The sequence below is a fragment of the Carcharodon carcharias genome, assembly GCF_017639515.1.
Source record: "Carcharodon carcharias isolate sCarCar2 chromosome 36 unlocalized genomic scaffold, sCarCar2.pri SUPER_36_unloc_16, whole genome shotgun sequence".
Taxonomy (NCBI): Eukaryota; Metazoa; Chordata; class Chondrichthyes; order Lamniformes; family Lamnidae; genus Carcharodon; species Carcharodon carcharias.
Genome location: NW_024470733.1, coordinates 9,277 through 36,018, shown reverse-complemented (window position 1 = coordinate 36,018; position 26,742 = coordinate 9,277). Strand labels below are relative to the sequence as shown.

At 55.0% G+C, this 26,742-nt stretch overlaps 1 protein-coding gene across 3 annotated transcripts in view; it reads left to right on the top strand.

The window, feature by feature from the left end:
- The window catches only part of LOC121274407 (ammonium transporter Rh type B-like), a 30,854-nt gene extending 6,916 nt beyond the window's left edge, over window positions 1-23,938 (top strand). For all 3 annotated transcript variants that reach the window (XM_041181711.1, XM_041181712.1, XM_041181713.1), the window contains exons 2-10: window positions 1,451-1,640; window positions 9,684-9,834; window positions 11,801-11,948; window positions 13,689-13,855; window positions 14,434-14,571; window positions 16,479-16,612; window positions 17,206-17,324; window positions 22,334-22,407; window positions 23,631-23,938. In XM_041181711.1, the coding sequence (XP_041037645.1) occupies window positions 1,451-1,640; window positions 9,684-9,834; window positions 11,801-11,948; window positions 13,689-13,855; window positions 14,434-14,571; window positions 16,479-16,612; window positions 17,206-17,324; window positions 22,334-22,407; window positions 23,631-23,702 (1,193 nt within the window). In that variant the 3' untranslated portion in view covers window positions 23,703-23,938. The remainder of the gene's footprint in view (window positions 1-1,450; window positions 1,641-9,683; window positions 9,835-11,800; window positions 11,949-13,688; window positions 13,856-14,433; window positions 14,572-16,478; window positions 16,613-17,205; window positions 17,325-22,333; window positions 22,408-23,630) is intronic.
- Window positions 23,939-26,742: the final 2,804 nt, after the last annotated feature.

Below are 26,742 nucleotides of genomic sequence, written 5' to 3'. Positions count from 1 at the left end.
CAGGGGCTGGAGGAGGTTACAGAGATAGGGAGGGGTGCAGGGGCTGGAGGAGGTTACAGAGATAGGGAGGGGTGTGGGGGCTGGAGGAGGTTACAGAGATAGGGAGGGGTGTAGGGGCTGGAGGAGGTTACAGAGATAGGGAGGGGTGTAGGGGGCTGGAGGAGGTTACAGAGATAGGGAGGGGGTGTAGGGGCTGGAGGAGGTTACAGAGATAGGGAGGGGTGTGGGGGCTGGAGGAGGTTACAGAGATAGGGAGGGGTGTAGGGGGCTGGAGAAGGTTACAGAGATAGGGAGGGGTGTAGGGGCTGGAGGAGGTTACAGAGATAGGGAGGGGTGTAGGGGCTGGAGGAGGTTACAGAGATAGGGAGGGGGTTGTAGGGGCTGGAGGAGGTTACAGAGATAGGGAGGGGTGTAGGGGCTGGAGGAGGTTACAGAGATAGGGAGGGGTGTAGGGGCTGGAGGAGGTTACAGAGATAGGGAGGGGGTGTAGGGGCTGGAGGAGGTTACAGAGATAGGGAGGGGTGTAGGGGCTGGAGGAGGTTACAGAGATAGGGAGGGGTGTGGGGGCCGGAGGATTGGGGGGGTGGGGTGTCTGCGCCCCGGAGGGTTTTGCATGCAGGTACGAGAATTTTACAATCGAGGCGTGGTCACTTTGGGTAACAGGACGAACAGGATTTGGAACAAGCCAGGATCTGTGACAGCGGAGTCTTGGACGAGCTGTAGTTTCGGGTTTGAGAAGGCGGGCAGGCTGGGAGAGCGTTGGAGCCGTGTGAAATGCAGGCTGCTGGTGGTGGGGGTGGGGGTGGGGGGGGGCGGCCAATAGCCCAGGGTGAAATGCAGGCTGGCGGTGGATCTGACAATGATCTTCCTGTGAGAAGCAGCTTCACGGCAGATAGACGGACACCTCACTATCAGCTCATCGCGCTGAATGAATCGGTGGATCAGCGCCAACTGGTTCAACCTGGAGAATTAACAGTTTGCGGCCAAGAAGAGGGACCGGCGTACCTGCTCCGGCTGCCGTGGTCTCGGGGAGTCCCCAGAGCGCTTCGCCCCGAACGGGACGTGTCCGGCGCGTCCCCACTGCTGCAGGGCGCGAGGCAGCCGACGCGCGCACAGCAAGCTCCCACAAACAGTGCTGCTCTTGGCACCGCCCCCACCCCTCGCCCCATTCCTTCCCCACTCCCTCCTCCCAACCCTCAAAACTCCAGGTTTCCCAGCTGACGGAAGACGCTGACGGGTTTGGGGTTAAGCAGCGTGAATGGCCAGCTATTCGACTGCAGCGGGCATCGCAGAGAACCCCCCCCCACCACTATGGCCTCGCCTGGCGCCCTTACCCGTGTACAAGAAGCCTTACTGAATAGCAATTCCTCCCATTCTCTCTCTCTCTCTCTCTCTCTGCCCCTCCCTGTTCTGGATCCTGCAACCCCCACCCACCCCCACCATATCCCAGGTTTCCAGGATGTTCATGTGATGATTTTTGTCGGATTCGGGTTCCTCATGACCTTCCTGAAGAAATACGGCTACAGCAGCGTCGGCTTCAACTTTGTCCTGGCGGCTTTCTCCCTGCAGTGGGCGACACTGGTCCAAGGGTGGCTACATGGCATGAAGGAGGACGGCAAGATCCACATTGGCATTGAGAGGTACAGCGGGGGAGGGGGAGGGGGAGACTGGGGCAAGAGAAGGGTGGAGGGAGGAGAGTGGAGGAGGGGGAAAGAGAGGATAGGATGGAGGGGGGAGAGGAGGAAGGTTTGGGGGAGGACTGGAGGGGAGGGGAGGGGGAGAGGAGGGAGATTTGGGAAGAGGGGTGGAAGAGAGGAGGGAGGTTTGGGAAGAGGGGTGGAAGAGAGGAGGGAGGTTTGGGGAAGGAGTGGAGGGGAGGGGAGGGGGAGAGGAGGGAGGTTTGAGGAGGAGGGGGAGGGGAGGGGGAGAGGAGGGAGGTTTGAGGAGGAGGGGGAGAGGAGGGAGATTTGGGAAGAGGGGAGGGGGAGAGGAGGGAGGTTTGAGGAGGAGGGGGAGAGGAGGGAGATTTGGGAAGAGGGGAGGGGGAGAGGAGGGATGTTTGAGGAGGAGGGGGAGAGGAGGGAGATTTGGGAAGAGGGGAGGGGGAGAGGAGGGAGGTTTGAGGAGGAGGGGGAGAGGAGGGAGATTTGGGAAGAGGGGAGGAGGAGAGGAGGGAGGTTTGAGGAGGAGGGGGAGAGGAGGGAGATTTGGGAAGAGGGGAGGAGGAGAGGAGGGAGGTTTGGGGAAGGAGTGGAGGGGAGGGGAGGGGGAGAGGAGGGAGGTTTGGGGAAGGAGTGGAGGGGAGGGGGAGAAGAGGGAGGTTTGTGGGTGGAGGGGAGGGAGGTTTGAGGAGGAGGGGAAGAGGAAGGGATGTTTGGAGGCAGGAGTGGAAGGAAGGGGGAGAGTGGCGGGAGGGGGATATTGGGGGGAAGGGAGGGGGTCAGGAGGGGGAGATGGTGGAGAGTGGTGGGGGGGAGAGGGCAGATGGAGAAAGTGGGGAAGGGGAGGGGGCTCAGGGGGATGGGGGCAGGTACCTCCTCACTATCGGAGGTAGAGGTGGGATGTGGAAAGTGGGAAGAGGAGGGGGTTTGGAGGAGAGTGGGGAAGGGGTTTGGGGGAGCTTGGGGAGGCGGAGTGGGATTTTGGGGGAGAGTGGAGAGCGGGGGGATGGGGAGAGTGGGGAGGGGGAGGGGATTGGGGAAAAGGGGGAGGGGAGGCAGTTTGGGGGAGTGGGGTTTCAGGGGAGAGTGTGGAGGGGGAGGGAGAGGGGAGATGGGGAAAGTGGGGTGGGGATGGGGGCTTGGGGGGAGGGGGTGGGGGTTGGGGGACAGTGGGGAGAGGGACTTTTGGGTGGATAGTGGGGAGAGTTGGGTTGGGAGGCAGAGGGAGGTGGGGAAAGTGTGGAGTGGGAGACAGGAATTGGGAGAGAGTGGAAGAGGGAAAGAGAGGGAGGATTGGGGATAGTGGGGAGGGGAGGTGGAGAGTGATTGGAGGAGATCAGGGATGGGGGAGGGGAATTGGGGAGAGTGGGAAGGAGGCAAGTAAGGGGCAGTTGAGTTAGGGGAGGCATTGGGGGTGAAGGAGGTTGGAAGGAGGCGAGTGGGATGGAGAGAATTTGGAGGAAGGCGAAGGGTTGGAGCAACGTTGGAGGGAGTTGAGGGGGTGGAGGAAGGTGGAAGGAGGTGAGGGGGATGGAGGGAGGCTGGTGGGAGGTGAGCGGGTGGTGGGAGGTAAGGGGAGGGAGGGAGTTGAGGGGGCTGGAGAGAGATGAGGTTGGAGGATGGGGAGAGTGGAGGCAGGGCTGAGAGATGGAGGAAGATGTGGGGGAATGGGGGAGGTTGGAGGGAGGTGAGGTGGATGGAAGGTGGAGGGAGAGGTGGTGAGTGGAGGGAGGTTGGAGGGAGGGGTGGGGAATGGAGGGAAATGAGGGGGATGGAGGGAGGTGAGGAGGCTGGAGGGAGGTCAGGGGTGGAGGGAGGTTGGAGGCAGGTGAGGGGGTGGAGGAAGGTGGAGGGAGGGATGAGGAATACAGGGAGTTTGGAGGGAGGTGAGGGGGTGGTGGGAGATGAGGGGGTGGAGGGAGATGAGGGGGTGAAGGGGATGGATAGAGGTTGGAGGGAGGGATGGAAGACGGAGCGAGGTGAGGTGGGTTGAGGAAGGTATGAGGGAGTTTGAGGGAGGAGCGGTGGATGGAGGGAGTTTAGGGGATGGAAGGAGGATAAGAGGGTGGAGGGAAGGGTGGGGAATGGTGGGAGGTTGGAGGGAGGTGAGGTGGATGGAGAGAGGGTGGAGGGAGAGAAGGGGCTGGAGGGAGGGGTGGGGAATGGAGGGAAGTGAGCGGGATGGAGGGAGGTTGGAGGGCAGCAAAGGGGTTGGAGGGAGCTGAGAAGGATGGAGGGAGGTGAGGGGGATGGAGGGATGTGAGGGGGATGGAGGGAAGGTGGAAGGAGGTGACGTGGATGGAGAGGGGTGGGGATGGAGGGAGCATGCTCAGGTGGGATGTAATGTTGGAGTCTGTGTCCTTGTCTGAGGGCGGTGGTGAGTGTGTGTGTGTGTGTGTGTGTGTGTGTTTGATGGTGTGTGTGTGTGTTTGATGGTGTGTGTGTGTGTGTGTGTTTGATGGTGTGTGTGTGTGTGTTTGATGGTGTCTGTGTGTGTGTTTGGCGGTGGTGTGTGTGTGTGTGTGATGGTGTGTGTGTGTGTGTGTGTCTGGCGGTGGTGTGTGTGTGTATGTGTGTGTTTGATGGTGTGTGTGTGTGTGTGTGTGTGTGTCTGGCGGTGGTGTGTGTGTGTATGTGTGTGTGTGATGGTGTGTGTGTGTGTGTGTGTGTGTGTCTGGCGGTGGTGTGTGTGTGTATGTGTGTGTTTGATGGTGTGTGTGTGTGTGTGTGTCTGGCAGTGGTGTGTGTGTGTGTGTGTTTGATGGTGTGTGTGTGTCTGATGGTGTGTGTGTGTGTGTGTCTGATGGTGTGTGTGTGTGTGTGTTTGATGGTGTGTGTATGTGTGTGTGTGTTTGATGGTGTGTGTGTGTGTGTGTGTGTGTGTGTTTGATGGTGTGTGTGTGTATGTGTGTGTTTGATGGTGTGTGTGTGTGTGTTTGATGGTGTGTGTGTGTGTGTGTGTTTGATGGTGTGTGTGTGTGTGTTTGATGGTGTGTGTGTGTGTGTGTTTGATGGTGTGTGTGTGTGTGTGTTTGATGGTGTGTGTGTGTTTGATGGTGTGTGTGTGTGTCTGGCGGTGGTGTGTGTGTGTGTGTTTGATGGTGTGTGTGTGTGTGTTTGATGGTGTGTGTGTGTGTGTGTGTTTGATGGTGTGTGTGTGTGTTTGATGGTGTGTGTGTGTGTCTGGCGGTGGTGTGTGTGTGTGTGTTTGATGGTGTGTGTGTGTGTGTGTGCCTGGCGGTGGTGTGTGTGTGTGTGTTTGATGGTGTGTGTGTGTGTGTGTGTGTGTTTGATGGTGTGTGTGTGTGTGTGTGTGTGTTTGATGGTGTGTGTGTGTATGTGTGTGTTTGATGGTGTGTGTGTGTGTGTTTGATGGTGTGTGTGTGTGTGTTTGATGGTGTGTGTGTGTGTGTGTGTTTGATGGTGTGTGTGTGTTTGATGGTGTGTGTGTGTGTCTGGCGGTGGTGTGTGTGTGTGTGTTTGATGGTGTGTGTGTGTGTGTGTGCCTGGCGGTGGTGTGTGTGTGTGTGTGTGTGTTTGATGGTGTGTGTGTGTCTGATGGTGTATGTGTATGTGTGTGTGTTTGATGGTGTGTGTGTGTGTGTGTTTGATGGTGTATGTGTATGTGTGTGTGTGTTTGATGGTGTGTGTGTGTGTGTGTGTGTTTGATGGTGTGTGTGTGTGTGTGTTTGATGGTGTATGTGTATGTGTGTGTGTGTTTGATGGTGTGTGTGTGTGTGTGTGTTTGATGGTGTGTGTGTGTGTGTCTGGCGGTTGTGTGTGTGTGTGTGTTTGATGGTGTGTGTGTGTGTGTGTATGTGTGTCTGGCGGTGGTGTGTGTGTGTGTGTTTGATGGTGTGTGTGTATGTGTGTGTGTCTGGCGGTGGTGTGTGTGTGTGTGTTTGATGGTGTGTGTGTGTGTGTGTGTGTGTTTGATGGTGTGTGTGTGTGTGTGTTTGATGGTGTGTGTGTGTGTGTGTGTGTGTGTCTGGCGGTGGTGTGTGTGTGTGTGTGTGTCTTTGATGGTGTGTGTGTGTCTGGCGGTGGTGTGTGTGTGTGTGTGTGTTTGATGGTGTGTGTGTGTGTGTGTGTGTGTGTGTCTGGCGGTGGTGTGTGTGTGTGTGTGTGTTTGATGGTGTGTGTGTGTGTGTCTGGTGGTGGTGTGTGTGTGTGTGTGTGTTTGATGGTGTGTGTGTGTGTGTGTGTGTTTGATGGTGTGTGTGTGTCTGATGGTGTGTGTGTGTGTGTGTGTCTGGCGGTGGTGTGTGTGTGTGTGTGTGTCTGGCGGTGGTGTGTGTGTGTGTCTGGCGGTGGTGTGTGTGTGTGTGTGTGTTTGATGGTGTGTGTGTGTTTGATGGTGTGTGTGTGTCTGGCGGTGGTGTGTGTGTGTGTGTTTGATGGTGTGTGTGTGTCTGATGGTGTGTGTGTGTGTGTGTGTGTCTGGCGGTGGTGTGTGTGTGTGTGTGTGTGTGTGTGTCTGGCGGTGGTGCGTGTGTGTGTGTTTGATGGTGTGTGTGTGTCTGATGGTGGTGTGTGTGTGTCTGATGGTGGTGTGTGTGTGTGTGTGTGTGTGTGTGTGTCTGGCGGTGGTGTGTGTGTGTGTGTGTGTCTGATGGTGTGTGTGTGTCTGATGGTGGTGTGTGTGTGTCTGATGGTGGTGTGTGTGTGTCTGATGGTGTGTGTGTGTCTGATGGTGGTGTGTGTGTGTGTGTGTGTGTGTGTGTCTGGCGGTGGTGTGTGTGTGTGTGTGTGTGTCTGGTGGTGGTGTGTGTGTGTGTGTGTTTGATGATGTGTGTGTGTGTGTGTGTGTCTGGCGGTGGTGTGTGTGTGTATGTGTGTGTGTGTCTGGCGGTGGTGTGTGTGTGTGTGTGTTTGATGGTGTGTGTGTGTCTGATGGTGTGTGTGTGTGTTTGATGGTGTGTGTGTGTGTGTGTGTTTGATGGTGTATGTGTGTGTGTGTGTGTTTGATGGTGCGTGTGTGTGTGTGTGTTTGATGGTGTGTGTGTGTGTGTGTGTTTGATGGTGTGTGTGTGTGTGTGTGTTTGATGGTGTGTGTGTGTGTGTGTTTGATGGTGTGTGTGTGTGTGTGTTTGATGGTGTGTGTGTGTGTGTTTGATGGTGTGTGTGTGTGTGTGTGTTTGATGGTGTGTGTGTGTGTGTGTTTGATGGTGTGTGTGTGTGTCTGGCGGTGGTGTGTGTGTGTGTTTGATGGTGTGTGTGTGTGTGTGTGTCTGGCGGTGGTGTGTGTGTGTGTGTGTGTGTGTGTGTGCCTGGCGGTGGTGTGTGTGTGTGTGTTTGATGGTGTGTGTGTGTCTGATGGTGTGTGTGTGTGTGTTTGATGGTGTGTGTGTGTGTGTGTTTGATGGTGTATGTGTATGTGTGTGTGTGTTTGATGGTGTGTGTGTGTGTGTGTGTGTTTGATGGTGTGTGTGTGTGTGTGTGTGTGTTTGATGGTGTGTGTGTGTGTGTCTGGCGGTTGTGTGTGTGTGTGTGTTTGATGGTGTGTGTGTGTGTGTGTGTGTCTGGCGGTGGTGTGTGTGTGTGTGTTTGATGGTGTGTGTGTGTGTGTGTGTGTGTGTGTTTGATTGTGTGTGTGTGTGTGTGTGTTTGATGGTGTGTGAGTGTGTGTGTGTATGTGTCTGGCGGTGGTGTGTGTGTGTGTGTGTGTCTTTGATGGTGTGTGTGTGTCTGGCGGTGGTGTGTGTGTGTGTGTGTGTTTGATGGTGTGTGTGTGTGTGTGTGTGTGTGTCTGGCGGTGGTGTGTGTGTGTGTGTGTGTTTGATGGTGTGTGTGTGTGTGTCTGGTGGTGGTGTGTGTGTGTGTGTGTTTGATGGTGTGTGTGTGTGTGTGTGTGTTTGATGGTGTGTGTGTGTCTGATGGTGTGTGTGTGTGTGTGTGTGTGTCTGGCGGTGGTGTGTGTGTGTGTGTGTGTTTGATGGTGTGTGTGTGTGTGTGTGTCTGGCGGTGGTGTGTGTGTGTGTCTGGCGGTGGTGTGTGTATGTGTGTGTTTGATGGTGTGTGTGTGTTTGATGGTGTGTGTGTGTCTGGCGGTGGTGTGTGTGTGTGTGTTTGATGGTGTGTGTGTGTTTGATGGTGTGTGTGTGTCTGATGGTGTGTGTGTGTGTGTGTGTGTCTGGCGGTGGTGTGTGTGTGTGTGTGTGTGTGTGTGTCTGGCGGTGGTGTGTGTGTGTGTGTTTGATGGTGTGTGTGTGTCTGATGGTGGTGTGTGTGTGTCTGATGGTGGTGTGTGTGTGTCTGGCGGTGGTGTGTGTGTGTGTGTGTGTCTGATGGTGTGTGTGTGTCTGATGTTGGTGTGTGTGTGTCTGATGGTGTGTGTGTGTCTGATGGTGGTGTGTGTGTGTGTGTGTGTGTGTGTCTGGCGGTGGTGTGTGTGTGTGTGTGTGTGTCTGGCGGTGGTGTGTGTGTGTGTGTGTTTGATGATGTGTGTGTGTGTGTGTGTGTGTCTGGCGGTGGTGTGTGTGTGTATGTGTGTGTGTGTCTGGCGGTGATGTGTGTGTGTGTGTTTGATGGTGTGTGTGTGTGTGTTTGATGGTGTGTGTGTGTGTGTCTGGTGGTGGTGTGTGTGTGTGTGTGTGTGTGTGTCTGGCGGTGTGTGTGTGTGTCTGGCGGTGTGTGTGTGTGTCTGGCGGCGGTGTGTGTGTGTCTGGCGGCGGTGTGTGTGTGTGTGTGTGTGTGTGTCTGGCGGTGTGTGTGTGTGTCTGGCGGCGGTGTGTGTGTGTCTGGCGGCGGTGTGTGTGTGTGTGTGTGTGTCTGGCGGCGGTGTGTGTGTGTGTGTCTGGCGGTGTGTGTGTGTGTCTGGCGGCGGTGTGTGTGTGTGTGTGTGTGTGTCTGGCGGTGTGTGTGTGTGTGTCTGGCGGCGGTGTGTGTGTGTGTGTGTGTGTCTGGCGGCGGTGTGTGTGTGTGTGTGTGTGTGTCTGGCGGCGGTGTGTGTGTGTGTGTGTCTGGCGGTGTGTGTGTGTGTGTGTGTCTGGCGGCGGTGTGTGTGTGTCTGGCGGCGGTGTGTGTGTGTGTGTGTGTGTGTGTCTGGCGGTGTGTGTGTGTGTGTGTGTGTGTGTGTCTGGCGGTGTGTGTGTGTGTCTGGCGGCAGTGTGTGTGTGTGTGTGTGTGTCTGGCGGTGTGTGTGTGTGTGTGTGTCTGGCGGCGGTGTGTGTGTGTGTGTGTGTCTGGCGGTGTGTGTGTGTGTCTGGCGGCGGTGTGTGTGTGTCTGGCGGCGGTGTGTGTGTGTGTGTGTGTGTGTCTGGCGGTGTGTGTGTGTGTGTGTGTCTGGCGGTGTGTGTGTGTGTGTGTGTGTCTGGCGGCGGTGTGTGTGTGTGTGTCTGGCGGTGTGTGTGTGTGTGTGTGTGTCTGGCGGTGTGTGTGTGTGTCTGGCGGTGTGTGTGTGTGTGTGTGTCTGGCGGCGGTGTGTGTGTGTGTGTCTGGCGGTGTGTGTGTGTGTGTGTCTGGCGGCGGTGTGTGTGTGTGTGTCTGGCGGTGTGTGTGTGTGTGTGTGTGTCTGGCGGTGTGTGTGTGTGTGTGTGTCTGGCGGTGTGTGTGTGTGTGTGTGTGTCTGGCGGTGTGTGTGTGTGTCTGGCGGTGTGTGTGTGTGTCTGGCGGCGGTGTGTGTGTGTGTGTGTGTGTCTGGCGGCGGTGTGTGTGTGTGTGTGTGTGTCTGGCGGTGTGTGTGTGTGTGTGTGTCTGGCGGCGGTGTGTGTGTGTGTGTCTGGCGGCGGTGTGTGTGTGTGTGTGTGTGTCTGGCGGTGTGTGTGTGTGTGTGTGTCTGGCGGTGTGTGTGTGTGTGTGTGTCTGGCGGTGTGTGTGTGTGTCTGGCGGCGGTGTGTGTGTGTGTGTGTGTGTGTTATCCTTGAATCAAAGTGGGGATTTGTGAAAATGTTTTTGAACACTCCAGCCCTGACTAATTGACACACGCGCTTCTCCCTGTTTTATTATCTTGTGCTTGGTCATTCGGGTAATTGTTTTTGCTTTGTTTACGGCTGCTCACTGAATGCCTGTATGGTGTTGCAGCATGATCAACGCCGACTTCTGCACTGGCTCCGTCCTGATCTCCTTCGGAGCTCTGCTGGGGAAGACCAGCCCCATCCAGTTACTGATCATGACTGTGTTTGAATCCGCACTCTTCTCCATCAACGAGTTCATCCTCCTCTCGCTGTTAGAGGTGAGCCTCGGAGCACCTTGTCTCTGATAGGGGGCTGGGGGCGAGACGGCCGGCGAGCCTTTGTTTAGAAGGGAAAGGAAATTGACGGCGCACATGGCTGAATAGCCCGAATGGTGGAGAAGAGCTGCTAGCGCCTGGTGGACCTTCATCCACTCAAGCGTGACTCTGCCAAGCCTCAGGTCCCTCTGCGTGGAAGCTTCCCGAATTTCAACCCGCCCTCCCCACCAACCCCGGTTTATGTCTCGCCCACAGCGGACACAAGATTTTACAACTTCATTTTGCCTAGCAGAGAGGGGGGGGGGGGGGGCGAGCGAGAGAATGAAGGGAGGCAGGGAGGACTGAGGGAGGAGATCCCTCTTGTTACAGGCGCTGGAGGTGAATGAGTTAGTGAGAGGGCTGGAGCGGGCTGCGGGTGGTGGGGTAGGGAGGGGATGAGACCGGTGTTCAGCGCTGCGAACAGCCTGACTGACAGGCAGACTGGTTTTGAAAGCTGTGCATCAATCAGGAACACAAGGGACACTGTTCAGTAAAGTACACACTGTACGTGGGCCAAAACAAACCCCACTCCTTGTGACTCTAAACATCACGCAGCCACAGTATCAACCTCACTCAACGGCATTGACAGCTTGGACATTCAATGGAAAATGACAACAATTCACAGCTCAACATCACACCCAGAATGGCCACCTCACTCCTTTATTACTCTGTTACACAGACCACCCTCAGTATTACATTGTCACTAATAACTCCCTCCGTAATGCCCAACCCCCAATACAACATCCTCAGTTATAACACTCACTCTCTCTGTCACACTGACCTTCAGTATAACATCCTCAGTTATAACACTAATTCTCTCTGTTATACTGACCTTCAGTATAACATCCTGTAATAACACACTCTCTGTTACACTGACCCTCAGTATAAGACTCTCAGTTATAACACTCTCTCTCTGTTACACTGACCCTCAGTATAAGACTCTCAGTTATAACACTCTCTCTCTCACACTGACCCTCAGTATAAGACTCTCAGTTATAACACTCTCTCTGTTACACTGACCCTCAGTATAAGACCCTCAGTTATAACACTCTCTCTGTTACATTGACCCTCAGTATAAGACTCTCAGTTATAACACTCTCTCAGTTACATTGACCCTCAGTATTAGACTCTCAGTTATAACACTCTCCCTCTCTGTTACACTGACCCTCAGTATAAGACTCTCAGTTATAACACTCTCTCTGTTACACTGACCCTCAGTATAAGACTCTCAGTTATAACACTCTCTCTCTCTCACACTGACCCTCAGTATAAGACTCTCAGTTATAACACTCTCTCTGTTACACTGACCCTCAGTATAAGACTCTCAGTTATAACACTCTCTCTGTCACACTGACCCTCAGTATAAGACTCTCAGTTATAACACTCTCTCTCTGTCACACTGACCCTCAGTATAAGACTCTCAGTTATAACACTCTCTCTCTGTTACACTGACCCTCAGTATAAGACTCTCAGTTATAACACTCTCTCTGTTACACTGACCCTCAGTATAAGACTCTCAGTTATAACACTCTCTCTCTGTTACACTGACCCTCAGTATAAGACTCTCAGTTATAACACTCTCTCTGTCACACTGACCCTCAGTATAAGACTCTCAGTTATAACACTCTCTCTGTCACACTGACCCTCAGTATAAGACTCTCAGTTATAACACTCTCTGTTACACTGACCCTCAGTATAAGACTCTCAGTTATAACACTCTCTCTGTCACACTGACCCTCAGTATAACATCCTCAATTATAACGCTCTCTCTCTCTCTCTCTCTCACTCACCGACCCTCAGTTATAACAATTCTCATGTAGTAAAGGGTGGGGGTTTACCTGCTGAAGTTGAACTAATTGGGTGTTTATACCTCCATACTTGTGTGCGTCCAGTTTCCTCTGTCCTTACTCCGCTCTCCGATTCAACACAGATCAAAGATGCTGGTGGATCGATGACCATCCACACATTCGGGGCTTACTTTGGACTGACCATTGCCCGTATCCTCTATCGGGCACACTTGGATAAGAGTCGAGATCGCGAGGGTTCAGTGTATCACTCTGACCTGTTTGCCATGATTGGTGAGTGTGTCCTTGGGCACTATCAGCACAAGACCTCTCCGCCCTGCTCCGGGTGTGGGAACCTTACACAGGAGGAGGCCATTCAGCCCATCGATCTTCTAGCCTCTCTGTGAAATAGCCCTCACTATAGTACATTCCCGGTTTGGGCCGGGCAGCTGTCTGTCAGGCCTGCTATGGAATGTAGAATGGTGTACCCGAAACTTGAATTGTGTCTTGATATTCAGAATAATGAAGGGGGTTTTCTCTGAGACGTGAGGAGCAGCCCTCTGCTGTCCTCCAGTGACCAGATTCAGTAACTGCAGGTTGGGGAGAATTGAACACAGTCCCCATTGTACATTCTGACAAAATCACTGACTGACCACTCGACAGTGCGGCCCTGTCACTGTGTCACTGACTGACCGCTCGACAGTGCGGCCCTGTCACTGTGTCACTGACTGACTGACCGCTCGATAGTGCGGCCCTGTCACTGTGTCACTGACTGACTGACCGCTCGATAGTGCGGCCCTGTCACTGTGTCACTGACTGACCCCTCGATAGTGCGGCCCTGTCACTGTGTCACTGACTGACCGCTCGATAGTGCGGCCCTGTCACTGTGTCACTGACTGACCCCTCGATAGTGCGGCCCTGTCACTGTGTCACTGACTGACCGCTCGATAGTGCAGCCCTGTCACTGTGTCACTGACTGACCGCTCGATAGTGCGACCCTGTCACTGTGTTACTGACTGACCCCTCGATAGTGCGGCCCTGTCACTGTGTCACTGACTGACCGCTCGATAGTGCGGCCCTGTCACTGTGTCACTGACTGACTGACCACTCGGTAGTGCGGCCCTGTCAATGTGTCACTGACTGACCCCTCGATAGTGCGGCCCTGTCACTGTGTCACTGACTGACCGCTCGACAGTGCGGCCCTGTCACTGTGTCACCGACTGACCCCTCGATAGTGCGGCCCTGTCACTGTGTCACTGACTGACTGACCGCTCGATAGTCCGGCCCTGTCACTGTGTCACTGACTGACTGACCACTCGATAGTGCGGCCCTGTCACTGTGTCACTGACTGACCGCTCGATAGTGCGGCCCTGTCACTGTGTCACTGACTGACCACTCGATAGTGCGGCCCTGTCACTGTGTCGCTGACTGACTGACCGCTCGATAGTCCGGCCCTGTCACTGTGTCACTGACTGACTGACTGCTCGATAGTGCGGCCCTGTCACTGTGTCACTGACTGACTGACCACTCAATAGTGCGGCCCTGTCACTGTGTCACTGACTGACCACTCGACAGTGCGGCCCTGTCACTGTGTCACTGACTGACTGACCGCTCGATAGTGCGGCCCTGTCACTGTGTCACTGACTGACCGCTCGATAGTGCGGCCCTGTCACTGTGTCACTGACTGACTGACCCCTCGATAGTGCGGCTCTGTCACTGTGTCACTGACTGACCCCTCGATAGTGCGGCCCTGTCACTGTGTCACTGACTGACCGCTCGATAGTGCGGCCCTGTCACTGTGTCACTGACTGACCACTCGACAGTGCGGCCCTGTCACTGTGTCACTGACTGACCCCTCGATAGTGCGGCCCTGTCACTGTGTCACTGACTGACCACTCGACAGTGCGGCCCTGTCACTGTGTCACTGACTGACTGACCCCTCGATAGTCTGGCCCTGTCGAGGACAACCCCCTCCACCACCACCCCCCCCCCCCACCTAGTATCTGCTCCTGAATGTCCCCCTGTTCTCCGCAGGTGCCATCTACCTCTGGATGTTCTGGCCTAGCTTCAACTCTGCAGTGACCACACTGGGCAGTGCCCAGCACCGAACCGCTCTCAACACCTACTACTCCCTGGCCGCCTGCACTCTCGCCACCTTCGCCGTTTCCAGCGTCGTCAACGAGGAGGGCAAGCTGGACATGGTACGCGCGGGGGTCCCGTTAAACCCCGGCTCACCGCCTCCTGACCCGCGCGCGGGGGGGTCCCCCGACGTTTCACAAAACCGCGAGTCAATGCTCCGCGTTCAGCGGAATGGCCTCGGCCAATCAGGTGCTGACCGCTGCGGGCAGAGCCGCCGGTCCCGTTGGCTCCTGCCTCAGGGTACAAAGGTTAATCCTCCCCGCCCCCGATACCCCATCCCCCCGACACATGACCGAGCCTTATTGCGGCCAACCAGGAGACGGTGTGGTGGTGGTGGGGTGGGGGGTGGGGGGGGGGTTAATCCATCGAATTCACGTTCCCCGAGCTGGGTTCGAGGTGGCCGGACCTGCCCTCCATTGCGGTTTGAGAACCAAAGAGACGCTTGCCTGGGGCGCCACAGCACCACCGCTGGCGGGAGGCTGTCATTGCAGCGTGACGTGTTTACATAGGTTTCTCTCATCATAAATGTGGCTGTCGAGCAGCGGGACGCGTGAGACTCGGTGATGAGGCTGGGTGACGGCGGCGAGCGCGGTTTTGGCAGAGAGGGAATTTTAACCGCGGTTCTGCTCGTCTCCGGCAGGTGCACATCCAGAACGCGGCCCTGGCCGGAGGCGTGGCCCTGGGCACAGCCGGCGAAATGATGATCACGCCCTACGGCTCCATGATCGTGGGGCTTATCGCCGGCATCATCTCCACGCTCGGCTTCAAGTTCTTGACGGTGAGACAGGTCCCCCTCACTTCCCGCTGTGGTCCCGCCGGGTGGAGTCGTTTTCGGCACGTGGGCGTCACTGGCAGGGTTGGCATTTATGGCCTGTTCCTAGTTGCCCCTTCAGAAGGCAGGGGATGGGGGGGGTGGTGGTGGGTGAGCCGCCTTCTGGAACAGGATACGTTCCTACCGTTCAGCACAGAAGGAGGCCATTCAGCCCATCGTGCCTGTGCTGGAATTTTGAAAGCTCCACCGAATTAGCCCCCCCTCTCCCCTCCTGCTCTTTCCCACCTACCCCTGCAAATGTTCCCCCTTCCAGTATTTATCCGAATCCACCCCCCCTCCCTTTTGAAAGTTCCTATTGAATCTGCTTCCGCCGCCCTTTCAGGCAGCGCCTTCCAGATCACAGCAACTCGCTGTGTGTGTAAAAATGAGGGGTCCCCCATTGAAGACGGGGATGAGAAGGAATATTTTTTTCTCTCAGGGGGTTGTGGATCTTTGGAATTCTCTCCCCCAGAGAGCAGTGGGGGCCAGGGTCAATTCATATTTTTAAGGCAGAGGTGGATAGATTCTGGGTAAACAAGGGGGTGAAAGGTTATCGGGAGGGGGTGGGTGGGCAGGGGGTGTAGACAGGGACGTGGGGTTGAGGTCACAATCAGATCAGCCGGGATCTTGTTGAATGGTGCAGCAGGCTCGAGGGGCCGAATGGCCTCCCCCCACCCCCCCCGCCCCCACTCCTGATTCGTATGTTGGTATGTGAGATGTTGCCACTGGTGCTTTTGCCAGTTCAGAATCACAAGCCAGTGAATCTCCTGCAATGGTTTCTCCACTCGCTCTGGTACTGCTGCCCCTGGAGTTTCCCCGGGGCCCATTTTTTTGACCCCTTCCCCCCCCCACCCCCCTCCTCTTTCTAATCTCCAAGCTGCCCCTCAAGCGGTGTCATCCGAAAGCAGGGCACCCGGCTCCCTGTGTATGCTGACGCCTCCCAGCTTTACCTCAGCACCACCACCCACCTCCTCCTTCTCCTCCTCTCTCGCCCCCTCCAGTCTCCGATTGCACCATAAGCTCTGGAATTCCTTCCCTAAATCCATCTCGCTATCTCTTTCTCTTGCTCTCTCTCTCTCGCTCTCACTTGTGCTCTCTCTCTCGTGCTCTCTCTCTCGCTATCTCTCTCTCTCTTGCTATGTCTCTCTCTCTCACTATCTATTGCTATTTTTCTCTCTCTCTCACTATCTCTCTCTCGCTATTTCTCTCTCTCTTGCTATGTCTCTCTCTCTCTCACTATCTCTCGCTATTTTTCTATCTCTCTTGCTATCTCTCTCTCTCTTGATATTTCTCTCTCTTGCTATTTCTCTCTCTCTCGCTATGTCTCTCTCTCTCTCTCGCTCTCTCTCTTGCTCTCTCTCCCGCTCTCTCTCTCGTGCTCTCTCTCTCAATATCTCTCCATATTTCTCTCTCTCGCTATCTCTTTCTCTCTCGCTATATCTCTCTCTTGCTATCTCTCTCGCTCTCTCTCTCTCTCTCTCCTCCTTTAAGACGCTCCTTAAAGCCGATCCCTTTGACCGAGCTTGTGGCCTATGTCCCTATGTGTCATGTTTCTGACAGATTAATGCTCCTATGAAGCACCTTTTGACCCTTACTGCCTCACGGGCGCCATATTAATGTGCGGTAGCCTCTCCTCTGCACACGTTGAATTCTATACAATCCCACGTTATGCCGATGGATTTTTTCACACACTGGCGGGGGGGCGGGGGGCGTGGGTGTAAATTCCACCCTTTTTGAGGTGGAACCTGAGGGCACTGGTGAACTGGACTTTGGAATGAGGGTCATGGCAAGTGGTTGAGACCTTTCCTGGGGGGAGTTTCAGAACCAAATGACGTTAATCTGTTGAGTACTAACTCTGCGTTCCCTTCTCCAAGCCAATTTTGGACTCCAAGTTGAAAATCCAGGACACATGTGGCGTGCACAACCTGCACGGGTTGCCAGGAATCCTGGGGGCTGTGGTGGGAGCCATATTGGCCTCTCTGGCATCAAAGGAGACCTACGGAGAAGGGTGAGTGCCCCCCCTCCCTTTACTACCGCAATGGGGAGTCACTCAAATGGACAATATCAATGGGGTGGGGATTCTGTAAGTGGACAGAGTCGAGGGGGCCTGGGGGAGTGGGTGGGAAGGGGTCACTGGGATGTGGGGGGGTCGGTGTGTGTGAGTGGGGGACGCTGGGGTGTGGGTGTCTGGGGGGACGGGGTGGGGTGTGGGGTGGGGGTGTGGGGTCGGGGTGTGGGGTGTGGGGTGATGGTGTGGGGTGTGGGGTGTGGGGTGGGGTATGGGGTGGGGGTTTGGGGTGGGGGTGTGGGGGATGGTGTGGGGTGTGGGGTGGGGGTGTGGGGGGATGGGGTGGTGTGTGGGGGGATGGGGTGGAGTGTGGGGTGGGGGTGTGGTGGGTGGGAGTGTGGGGGGATGGGATGTGGCAGATGGTGTGAATGGGGTGGGGGGGTGGGGGGATGGGGTGGGAGTGTGGGGGTCGCTGGTTTAGGGAGATGGTGTGGGGTGTTGGGATGTGAGCTATACTACCAAGCTGACCTAGTTACTGAAGTGGGCCTGCCTGGTTTGATCGCCAGTGTTACTGGGTAATCTGTATTTTGCAGTCTTGAGGATGTATTCCCATTGCTGGAGAGTGAGAGGTCAGCGAAGCAGCAAGGATTGTACCAGGCTCTCGGACTGGCTGTCACCTTAGGTTTCGCTCTCATTGGAGGAACCATTGTAGGTAGGTCCGTCTCTCTCTCACTCCTGTATCTGGGGAGGTCTCTCTAACCCTCTCTCTCTCACACTCCTGTTTCTGGGGAGGTCTCTCTAACCCTCTCTCTCTCACACTCCTGTTTCTGGGGAGGTCTCTCTAACACTCTCTCTCTCACTCCTGTATCTGGGGAGATCCCTCTAACCCTCTCTCTCTCACACTCCTGTTTCTGGGGAGGTCTCTCTAACCCTCTCTCTCTCACACTCCTGTTTCTGGGGAGGTCTCTCTAACCCTCTCTCTCTCTCACACTCCTGTATCTGGGGAGGTATCTCTAACCCCTTCTCTCTCACATTCCTGTATCTGGGGAGGTCTCTCTAACCCCCTTTCTCTCACACTCCTGTATCTGGGGAGGTCTCTCTAACCTCCTCTCTCACACTCCTGTATCTGGGGAAGTACCTCTAACCCCCTCTCTCTCACACTCCTGTATCTGGGGAGGTCTCTCTAACCCTCTCTCTCATACACCCCTGTATTTGGGGAGCTCTCTCTAACCCTCTCTCTCTCACACTCCTGTATTTGGGGAGCTCTCTCTAACCCCCTCTCTCACACTCCTGTATCTGGGGAGATCCCTCTAACCCTCTCTCTCACACTCCTGTATCTGGGGAGGTCTCTCTAACCCTCTCTCTCTCACACTCCTGTATCTGGGGAGGTCTCTCTAACCCTCTCTCTCTCACACTCCTGTGTCTGGGGAGGTCTCTCTAACCTCCTCTCTCTCTCACACTCCTGTATCTGGGGAGGTCTCTCTAACCCTCTCTCTCACACTCCTGTGTCTGGGGAGGTCTCTCTAACCCCCTCTCTCTCTCACACTCCTGTATCTGGGGAGATCCCTCTAACCCTCTCTCTCTCACGCTCCTGTATCTGGGGAAGTCTCTCTAACACCCTCTCTCTCTCACACTCCTGTATCTGAGGAGGTCTCTCTAACCCCCTCTCTCACACTCCTGTATCTGGGGAGGTCTCTCTAACCCTCTCTCTCTCACACTCCTGTATCTGGGGAGATCCCTCTAACCCTCTCTCTCTCACACTCCTGTATCTGGGGAAGTCTCTCTAACCCCCCCTCTCTCTCACACTCCTGTATCTGGGGAGGTCTCTCTAAGCCTCTCTCTCACACTCCTGTATCTGGGGAGGTCTCTCTAACCCCCCTCTCTCACACTCCTGTATCTGGGGAGGTCTCTCCACCCCTCTCTCTCTCACACTCCTGTATCTGGGGAGGTCTCTCTAACCTCCTCTCTCACACTCCTGTATCTGGGGAGGTCTCTCTAACCTCCTCTCTCACACTCCTGTATCTGGGGAGGTCTCTCTAACCCTCTCTCTCACACTCCTGTATCTGGGGAGATCCCTCTAACCCTCTCTCTCACACTCCTGTATCTGGGGAGGTCTCTCTAACCCTCTCTCTCTCACACTCCTGTATCTGGGGAGGTCTCTCTAACCCTCTCTCTCTCACACTCCTGTGTCTGGGGAGGTCTCTCTAATCTCCTCTCTCTCTCACACTCCTGTATCTGGGGAGGTCTCTCTAACCCTCTCTCTCACACTCCTGTGTCTGGGGAGATCCCTCTAACCCTCTCTCTCTCACGCTCCTGTATCTGGGGAAGTCTCTCTAACCCCCTCTCTCTCTCACACTCCTGTATCTGAGGAGGTCTCTCTAACCCCCTCTCTCACACTCCTGTATCTGGGGAGGTCTCTCTGACCCTCTCTCTCTCACACTCCTGTATCTGGGGAGATCCCTCTAACCCTCTCTCTCTCACACTCCTGTATCTGGGGAAGTCTCTCCACCCCTCTCTCTCTCACACTCCTGTATCTAGGGAGGTCTCTCTAACCTCCTCTCTCACACTCCTGTATCTGGGGAGGTCTCTCTAACCCTCTCTCTCACACTCCTGTATCTGGGGAGGTCTCTCTAACCCCCTCTCTCACACTCCTGTATCTGGGGAGATCCCTCTAACCCTCTCTCTCACACTCCTGTATCTGGGGAGGTCTCTCTAACCCTCTCTCTCTCACACTCCTGTGTCTGGGGAGGTCTCTCTAACCCCCTCTCTCTCTCACGCTCCTGTATCTGGGGAAGTCTCTCTAACCCCCTCGCTCTCTCACACTCCTGTATCTGAGGAGGTCTCTCTAACCCCCTCTCTCACACTCCTGTATCTGGGGAGGTCTCTCTAACCCTCTCTCTCTCACACTCCTGTATCTGGGGAGATCCCTCTAACCCTCTCTCTCTCACACTCCTGTATCTGGGGAAGTCTCTCTAACCCCCCCTCTCTCTCACACTCCTGTATCTGGGGAGGTCTCTCTAAGCCTCTCTCTCACACTCCTGTATCTGGGGAGGTCTCTCTAACCCCCCTCTCTCACACTCCTGTATCTGGGGAGGTCTCTCCACCCCTCTCTCTCTCACACTCCTGTATCTGGGGAGGTCTCTCTAACCTCCTCTCTCACACTGCTGTATCTGGGGAGGTCTCTCTAACCTCCTCTCTCACACTCCTGTATCTGGGGAGGTCTCTCTAACCCTCTCTCTCACACTCCTGTATCTGGGGAGATCCCTCTAACCCTCTCTCTCACACTCCTGTATCTGGGGAGGTCTCTCTAACCCTCTCTCTCTCACACTCCTGTATCTGGGGAGGTCTCTCTAACCCTCTCTCTCTCACACTCCTGTGTCTGGGGAGGTCTCTCTAACCTCCTCTCTCTCTCACACTCCTGTATCTGGGGAGGTCTCTCTAACCCTCTCTCTCACACTCCTGTGTCTGGGGAGGTCTCTCTAACCCTCTCTCTCACACTCCTGTGTCTGGGGAGGTCTCTCTAACCCTCTCTCTCACACTCCTGTGTCTGGGGAGGTCTCTCTAACCCTCTCTCTCACACTCCTGTGTCTGGGGAGGTCTCTCTAACCCTCTCTCTCACACTCCTGTGTCTGGGGAGGTCTCTCTAACCCTCTCTCTCACACTCCTGTGTCTGGGGAGGTCTCTCTAACCCCCTCTCTCTCTCACACTCCTGTATCTGGGGAGATCCCTCTAACCCTCTCTCTCTCACGCTCCTGTATCTGGGGAAGTCTCTCTAACCCCCTCTCTCTCTCACACTCCTGTATCTGAGGAGGTCTCTCTAACCCCCTCTCTCACACTCCTGTATCTGGGGAGGTCTCTCTGACCCTCTCTCTCTCACACTCCTGTATCTGGGGAGATCCCTCTAACCCTCTCTCTCTCACACTCCTGTATCTGGGGAAGTCTCTCCACCCCTCTCTCTCTCACACTCCTGTATCTAGGGAGGTCTCTCTAACCTCCTCTCTCACACTCCTGTATCTGGGGAGGTCTCTCTAACCCTCTCTCTCACACTCCTGTATCTGGGGAGGTCTCTCTAACCTCCTCTTTCACACTCCTGTATCTGGGGAGGTCTCTCTAACCCTCTCTCTCTCACACTCCTGTGTCTGGGGAGGTCTCTCTAACCTCCTCTCTCTCTCACACTCCTGTATCTGGGGAGGTCTCTCTAACCCTCTCTCTCACACTCCTGTGTCTGGGGAGGTCTCTCTAACCCCCTCTCTCTCTCACACTCCTGTATCTGGGGAGATCCCTCTAACCTTCTCTCTCTCACGCTCCTGTATCTGGGGATGTCTCTCTAACCCCCTCTCTCTCTCACACTCCTGTATCTGAGGAGGTCTCTCTAACCCCCTCTCTCACACTCCTGTATCTGGGGAGGTCTCTCTGACCCTCTCTCTCTCACACTCCTGTATCTGGGGAGATCCCTCTAACCCTCTCTCTCTCACACTCCTGTATCTGGGGAAGTCTCTCCACCCCTCTCTCTCTCACACTCCTGTATCTAGGGAGGTCTCTCTAACCTCCTCTCTCACACTCCTGTATCTGGGGAGGTCTCTCTAACCCTCTCTCTCACACTCCTGTATCTGGGGAGGTCTCTCTAACCTCCTCTTTCACACTCCTGTATCTGGGGAGGTCTCTCTAACCCTCTCTCTCTCACACTCCTGTGTCTGGGGAGGTCTCTCTAACCTCCTCTCTCTCTCACACTCCTGTATCTGGGGAGGTCTCTCTAACCCTCTCTCTCACACTCCTGTGTCTGGGGAGGTCTCTCTAACCCCCTCTCTCTCTCACACTCCTGTATCTGGGGAGATCCCTCTAACCTTCTCTCTCTCACGCTCCTGTATCTGGGGATGTCTCTCTAACCCCCTCTCTCTCTCACACTCCTGTATCTGAGGAGGTCTCTCTAACCCCCTCTCTCACACTCCTGTATCTGGGGAGGTCTCTCTGACCCTCTCTCTCTCACACTCCTGTATCTGGGGAGATCCCTCTAACCCTCTCTCTCTCACACTCCTGTATCTGGGGAAGTCTCTCCACCCCTCTCTCTCTCACACTCCTGTATCTAGGGAGGTCTCTCTAACCTCCTCTCTCACACTCCTGTATCTGGGGAGGTCTCTCTAACCCTCTCTCTCACACTCCTGTATCTGGGGAGGTCTCTCTAACCTCCTCTTTCACACTCCTGTATCTGGGGAGGTCTCTCTAAACTCCTCTCTCACACTCCTGTATCTGGGGAGATCTCTCTAACCCCCTCTCTCACACTCCTGTATCTGGGGAGGTCTCTCTAAACTCCTCTCTCACACTCCTGTATCTGGGGAGATCTCTCTAACCCCCTCTCTCACACTCCTGTATCTGGGGAGGTCTCTCTAACCCTCTCTCTCACACACTCCTGTATCTGGGGAGGTCTCTCTAACCCTCTCTCTCTCACCCTCCTGTATCTGGGGAGGTCCCTCTAACCTCAGTCTCCTTTGTCCCACCTAACCTCCAGTTACTTGTCAGGCATGTTCACCCTCGTCTTTGCTTCTTCCCCCTTGAAACCGAGACTGCTCTTCCGAAGGATCTCACACCCTCCTCCTCTCCCGTCCACTCCTCGCTCTTTATCTAGTAGCTCTTTAAAACCCTAAACCAGACCTCAAACGTCCGGCTGACTCTACAAGGCTGTGAATAAGTTTCCACATTGTATTATTTTGTTCATCTCTCCAGGATTCATCATGAAGCTGCCAATCTGGGGAGCTCCAGCTGATACTCAGTGCTTCACAGACCAACCGTACTGGGAGGTGAGTGTGTCCACAGCTGGGGAGCTGGACAGGCCGGCTGGAGGAGGGGTCCACAAGGGACTGATTTTTTACTGATGTTGCTTGAGGGATAAATATTGAGCCCAGGACACCGGGGAGACCTCCCCCCTCCCTGCCCACTCGTCTTCCAATAGCAGCTGAGCGATCTCAGCCCGAGTTTCTGCCTGAGAGAGCAGATACTGAAATACAGCACCTCCAGGAGTACCGACCCTCCGACAGTGCGGCCCTCCCTCAGTACTGACCCTCCGACAGTGCGGCACTCCCTCAGTACCGACCCTCCGACAGTGCGGCCCTCCCTCAGTACTGACCCTCCGACAGTGTGGCACTCCCTCAATACTGATCCTCCGACAGTGCGGCACTCCCTCAGTACTGATGCTCTGACAGTGCGGCACTCCCTCAGTACAGATCCTCCGACAGTGCAGCACTCCCTCAGTACAGATCCTCCGACAGTGCAGCACTCCCTCAATACTGACCTCCGACAGTGCGGCACTCCCTCAGTACTGACCCTCCGACGGTGCGGCACTCCCTCAGTACTGACCCTCCGACAGTGCAGCACTCCCTCAGTCCTGACCCTCTGACAGTGCGGTGCTCCCTCAGTCCTGACCCTCTGACAGTGCGGTGCTCCCTCAGTCCTGACCCTCTGACAGTGCGGCACTCCCTCAGTACTGACCCTCCGACCATGCGGCGCTTCCTCAGTACTGATCCTCCGACAGTGCGGTGCTCCCTCAGTACTGACCCTCCGACAGTGCGGCGCTCCCTCAGTACTGATCCTCCGACAGTGCGGCGCTCCCTCAGTCCTGACCCTCCGACAGTGCGGCACTCCCTCAGTACTGACCCTCCGACAGTGCGGCACTCCCTCAGTACTGACCCTCCGACAGTGCGGCACTCCCTCAGTACTGACCCTCCCACAGTGCGGCACTCCCTCAGTACTGACCCTCTAATAGTGCAGCACTTCCTCTGTACCTGCATTGGGAGTGTTGCCTGGAATTTGTGTTCATGTATACAGAGTGGGACTCGAACCCACAACCCTCTGACTCTGACTGCTCCACCGCTCACGCCTCCTTGGCCTACCGAAGCCTGAGGCCTACTGAAGCCTGAGGCCTAGAGTGTGACCCATGATCCGCATTAAGACCGAGACAGGGGCCGGCCTGACACACAAGGACTAACCTTTGCTCTTTTTCCATTCTGTCCTTTGCTCTTTCCAGCTTCCGGAAGATGAATGGGGTCACGGCGAGATGGTGCCCATGAAGATTGAGGAAGCTGAGAAACATATGTAGAGAGGCCCTGTGAGGACATGGTGCCTCACACGAGGGGTCAATTTGAGACTCCACCTGCAATAATCACCACAAAAAAGACACCTAAAATAATATTTTCGTGTTTGTTTGTTACATGTTATCCAGTAGCTTTTTTATATACACAAAAAAAAAGAGATGTATTGACCCTGAGCCCTTTGCCTGGCCTCGTGTACTTGTGGCCTTGTGTTTTAATCTTTTAATAAATCAAATTTACTTTGCGTTTTTCTATTCATTCATCCTTCACTTTGTACTAACAGCTTGCATTTATATAGCGCCCTTAACATGGTAAGGTGTCCCAAGGTGCTTCACAGGAGCGTTATCGAGTATAATTTGACACCGAGTCACATAAGGAGATATTAGGGGCAGGTGATCTAAAGCTCAGGCAAGGAGGTCGGTTTAAAGGAGCATCTTAAAGGAGGAGAGAGAGGGAGAGACGGTGAAAGAGGGAGAGACGGAGAGGGAGAGTGGGGGAGAGGGAGAGAGAGAGACGGAGGGGGGGGAGAGGGAGACAGAGAGGGCGAGTCGGAGATAGAGAGAGGGTGGGAGAGAGAGAGAGAGATGGGGAGAGAGGGAGAGATGGAGAGAGAGAGAGAGGGGGAGAGGGAGAGAGACAGAGGGAGAGACGGAGATAGAGAGAGGGAGGGAGAGATAGAGGGAGAGGGAGAGACGGAGGGAGAGACGGAGGGAGATATAGAGGGAGAGGGAGAGACGGAGGGAGGGAGAGGGAGAGATGGAGGGAGAGAGAGAGAGGGAGGGAGAGATAGAGGGAGAGGGAGAGATGGAGGGAAAGAGAGGGAGGAGAGATAGAGGGAGAGACGGAGGGAGGGGGAGGGAGAGACGGAGAGAGGGGGAGGGAGAGACGGAGGGAGGGGGAGGGAGAGACGGAGGGAGAGAGAGGGAGGGAAAGAGAGAGAGAGGGAGAGAGAGATGGAGGGAGAGAGAGAGAGGGAGGGAGAGATAGAGGGAGAGGGAGAGACGGAGGGAAGGAGAGGGAGAGAGGGAGGAGAGATAGAGGGAGAGGGAGAGACGGAGAGAGAGAGAGGGAGGGAGAGATAGAGGGAGAGGGAGAGACAGAGGGAAGAAGAGGGAGAGAGGGAGGAGAGATAGAGGGAGAGTGAGAGATGGAGGGAGAGAGGCGGAGGGAGGGAGAGAGACAGAGGGAGAGAGGCGGAGGGAGGGAGAGGGAGAGAGGGAGGGAGAGATAGAGGAGAGGGAGAGACGGAGAGAGAAAGGCGGAGGGAGAGAGAGAAACGGAGGGAGAGAGGTGGAGGGAGAGAGACCGAGAGCAAGAGATAGGCAGGGAGAGAGAGAGAGAGGCAGAGAGGTTTAGGGAGGGAATTCCAGAGCTCAGGGCCCCCCCCCAGGCAGCTGAAGGCACGGCCGCCGATGGTGGAGCGATGGGAACCGGGGTAGCGGGGGAGCTTGCTGAAGGGGGCTGGATTGCAAAAGCAGCAGGGGAGTTCTCCCCAGTGATCTGGAGCCAGTATATATGAGAAGAATGTGGGTGGTGTGGGTCTTTGCCAATCTGCTGTTTGTGGGATCTTGCTTGGCGCAAATTGGCTGCCTACATCACAACAGTGACCACACTTCCAAAAATTAGAAAAAGTCCATTTCGAGGCTGTGAATCGCCAACCGGGACATCTCGGGGCTGTGAAAGTTGCAATGGAAATGCAAGGGACAACACTGAAAAGCGAGTCACAGGGCTGTGCGGAAACTCTTAATGCAGAAAGGTCTGTGCGGTGTATGAAACCCAGGGTGGGGAGGGGGGAGGCTTGTGCATTTTAAATTGTCCTGAGGTCTCCAGCAGCAGCAGCAGCTCCCAGAGCAGCTCTCAGAGTGACACTCCCCCCACCCAGAAACTCCCACACAGCACAAACTTCTCAAGAGTTTTTTACAGAACAGTTTCAGCTTGTTGCTAACTCGCTAAACTTTTGCTCCTCTGATATTGGGCAGGCAAAAAAAAAAAACAAATCCCAAAGTAGCCAGAAATCTAGTTTCTAGGTAAATATATTTATGAATTACTTACAGCCAGAATACCGCTTGCGCTAATAATCACTGTAAACCGGGTAAAAATCAATAGAAGGGTTGCATTATTTCTCACCTCCAGCCTGGATTAATAGGATTATTAACCCCAGTAACACAGAACAAAGGGGAAACGATAATTTTTAAAGTTATTACGAATCACAATTTACTGATTTAAACCTCAGTGGCTCCAATCTTTAAGTTTCTTGAGTGGATGGACCAGAATGAGTAGCTCTGGGTGTTTAATCCAGTTTTAGGCTCCTCACTCTAGGTCCCGGGCTGGGTGTTTAATTGAGTTTTAGGCTCCTCACTCTGGGTCCTGGGCGGGGTGTTAATCCAGTTTTAGGTTCCTCACTCTGGGTCCCGGGCTGGGTGTTAATCCAGTTTTAGGCTCCTCACTCTGGGTCCCGGGCTGGGTGTTAATCCAGTTTTAGGCTCCTCACTCTGGGTCCAGGGCTGGGTGTTAATCCAGTTTTAGGCTCCTCACTCTAGGTCCCGGGCTGGGTGTTTAATCGAGTTTTAGGCTCCTCACTCTGGGTCCTGGGCTGGGTGTTTAATCCAGTTTTAGGCTCCTCACTCTGGGTCCCGGGCTGGGTGCTAATCCAGTTTTAGGCTCCTCACTCTAGGTCCCGGGCTGGGTGTTTAATCCAGTTTTAGGCTCCTCACTCTGGGTCCCGGGCTGGGTGTTTAATCCAGTTTTAGGCTCCTCATTCTGGGTCCCGGGCTGGGTGTTAATCCAGTTTTAGGCTCCTCACTCTGGGTCCCGGGCTGGGTGTTAATCCAGTTTTAGGCTCCTCACTCTGGGTCCCGGGCTGGGTGTTAATCCAGTTTTAGGCTGGTCACTCTGGGTCCCGGGCTGGGTGTTAATCCAGTTTTAGGCTCCTCACTCTGGGTCCCGGGCTGGGTGTTAATCCAGTTTTAGGCTCCTCACTCTGGGTCCCGGGCTGGGTGTTAATCCAGTTTTAGGCTCCTCACTCTGGGTCCCGGGCTGGGTGTTAAT